This window comes from Colobus angolensis, unplaced genomic scaffold (genome assembly GCF_000951035.1).
Source record: "Colobus angolensis palliatus isolate OR3802 unplaced genomic scaffold, Cang.pa_1.0 Scaffold97, whole genome shotgun sequence".
Lineage (NCBI taxonomy): Eukaryota > Metazoa > Chordata > Mammalia > Primates > Cercopithecidae > Colobus > Colobus angolensis.
Genome location: NW_012123709.1, coordinates 589,681 through 591,597, shown reverse-complemented (window position 1 = coordinate 591,597; position 1,917 = coordinate 589,681). Strand labels below are relative to the sequence as shown.

At 55.2% G+C, this 1,917-nt stretch overlaps 1 protein-coding gene across 2 annotated transcripts in view; it reads left to right on the top strand.

Moving 5' to 3' along the window:
• Positions 1 to 1,917, top strand: part of IVD (isovaleryl-CoA dehydrogenase) — a 14,991-nt gene that overhangs the window by 10,793 nt on the left and 2,281 nt on the right. For both annotated transcript variants that reach the window (XM_011932623.1, XM_011932624.1), the window contains 2 exons: positions 343 to 447; positions 553 to 625. In XM_011932623.1, coding sequence (XP_011788013.1) covers positions 343 to 447; positions 553 to 625 — 178 coding nt within the window. The remainder of the gene's footprint in view (positions 1 to 342; positions 448 to 552; positions 626 to 1,917) is intronic.

Here is a 1,917-nt window from a genome sequence, read left to right as displayed (position 1 = left end):
GGAGCTTGCAGTGAGCTGAGATCCGGCCACTGCACTCCAGCCTGGGCGACAGAGCGAGACTCTGTCTCAAAAAAAAAAAGCATTGGAGTAAATGGTGCCTTGGGAGCCATGCCTTTCGAAGGCAGTGATGGCCACTTGAGGGTGTAATGCGGGCCGTGGAATGGCTGCTCTCTGGCCCTAACTCCCACACCTGCCTCCATCTCTGTCATCCCGGGTAAATCCCATCTCCTCTCCCTGCCCCTGCTTCCTCATCCTTGGCTGTCTTGTTGCCGTTGCTGACCTGCTTTTGGTAACTGGGAGAGTATTCCAGCATGTTGACCTGTGACATCCCTTTGTGCTCAGTTGATGCAGGGGAAGATGGCTGACATGTACACCCGCCTCATGGCGTGTCGGCAGTACGTCTACAATGTTGCCAAGGCCTGCGATGAGGGCCACTGCACTCCCAAGGTGAGGACCGCCTCAGTCCGGGAGAGAGGGGGCAGTGGGCCAGCGGCTGGGACTTGCTGTCTGCGTGCCTTGCAGGGCCCTGCTGACCCGAGCTTCCTCCCGTAGGACTGTGCAGGTGTGATTCTTTACTCAGCTGAGTGCGCCACACAGGTAGCCCTGGATGGCATTCAGTGTTTTGGTGAGTGATCCCCACTCCCCACTCCCAGGGCTCCCTCGCTCTTGGGGCCTGTGGCTGCTTCAGAAAGCGGTTTCAAGGCGGGCGTGGTGGCTCACACCCATAATCCCAGCACTTTGGGAGGCCGAGGCGGGTGGATCACCTGAGACCAGGAATTCGAGACTAGCCTGGCCTACATGGTGAAACCCCATGCCAGGAGTGATGGGGCATGCCTGTAATCCCAGCTACTTGGGAGGCTGAGGCAAGAGAATGGCTTGAACCCAGGAGGTGGAGGTTGCAGTGAGCCAAGATCGCACCACTACACTCCAGCCTGGGTGACAGAGCGAGACTCTGTCTCAAAAAAAAAAAAAAGCAGTCTCCTCTCCACTCCTCACTATGTTATGCTAGGCCCAGATGAGCTGGGACCTTTGGGTTCTTTCTGTCCCAGTTACAAGGAGGAAATGGAAAGCAAATGAGAAAACTGCTAGATGCCAGGAGTTGCTGCTGCCTTCCGCAACACCCCCCTCTCATCCTCCCTGCCTCATAGACCTAGGAAATGGGGAAAGGGAGATGTCTCAGAGGTAGACCAGCCTTGTTTCCATGCTGTGCGGTGGTTAAGAGCACAGACTCCAGCCGAGCAGCTGAGGTTTGAATCCTTGAGCTGCTATGCTGGCGTCCTCTCATCCCCATTTGCCATGCCTGTCAGTGGCACCCCTCTTTCTTTGTCTGGTATCCTTAGCACTCTGAGTGGGCTTTCAGCTGCAACCTCTTGCCCACCCTACCCCCAACAAGGTACAGTAGTCCCTTCTTCTCCTCAGCTTTGCTTTTCACAGCTTCATTTACTGTGGTCAGCCAAGGTCCAAATATACTAAATGGGGCTGGGCTCACACCAATAATCCCAGCACTTTGGGAGGCCAAGGTGGGCGGGTCACCTGAGGTCAGGAGTTTGAGACCATCCTGGCCAACATGGAGAAACCCCGTCTCTCCTAAAAATACAAAAATTAACCGGGCGTGGTGGTGCATGCCTGTAATCCCAGCTACTTGGGAGGCTGAGGCAAGAGAATCGCTGGAACCCGTGAGGCAGAGGTTGCAGTGAGCCGAGATCGTGCCATTGCACTCCAGCCTGGGTGACAGAGCGAGACTCCATCTCAAAAAAAAAAAGTGCAGCTGGGCACAGTGGCTCATACCTGTAAGCACTCCAGCCTGGGTGACAGAGCGAGACTCCATCTCAAAAAAAAAAAGTGCAGCTGGGCACAGTGGCTCATACCTGTAAGCACTCCAGCCTGGGTGACAGAGCGAGACTCCATCTCAAAAAA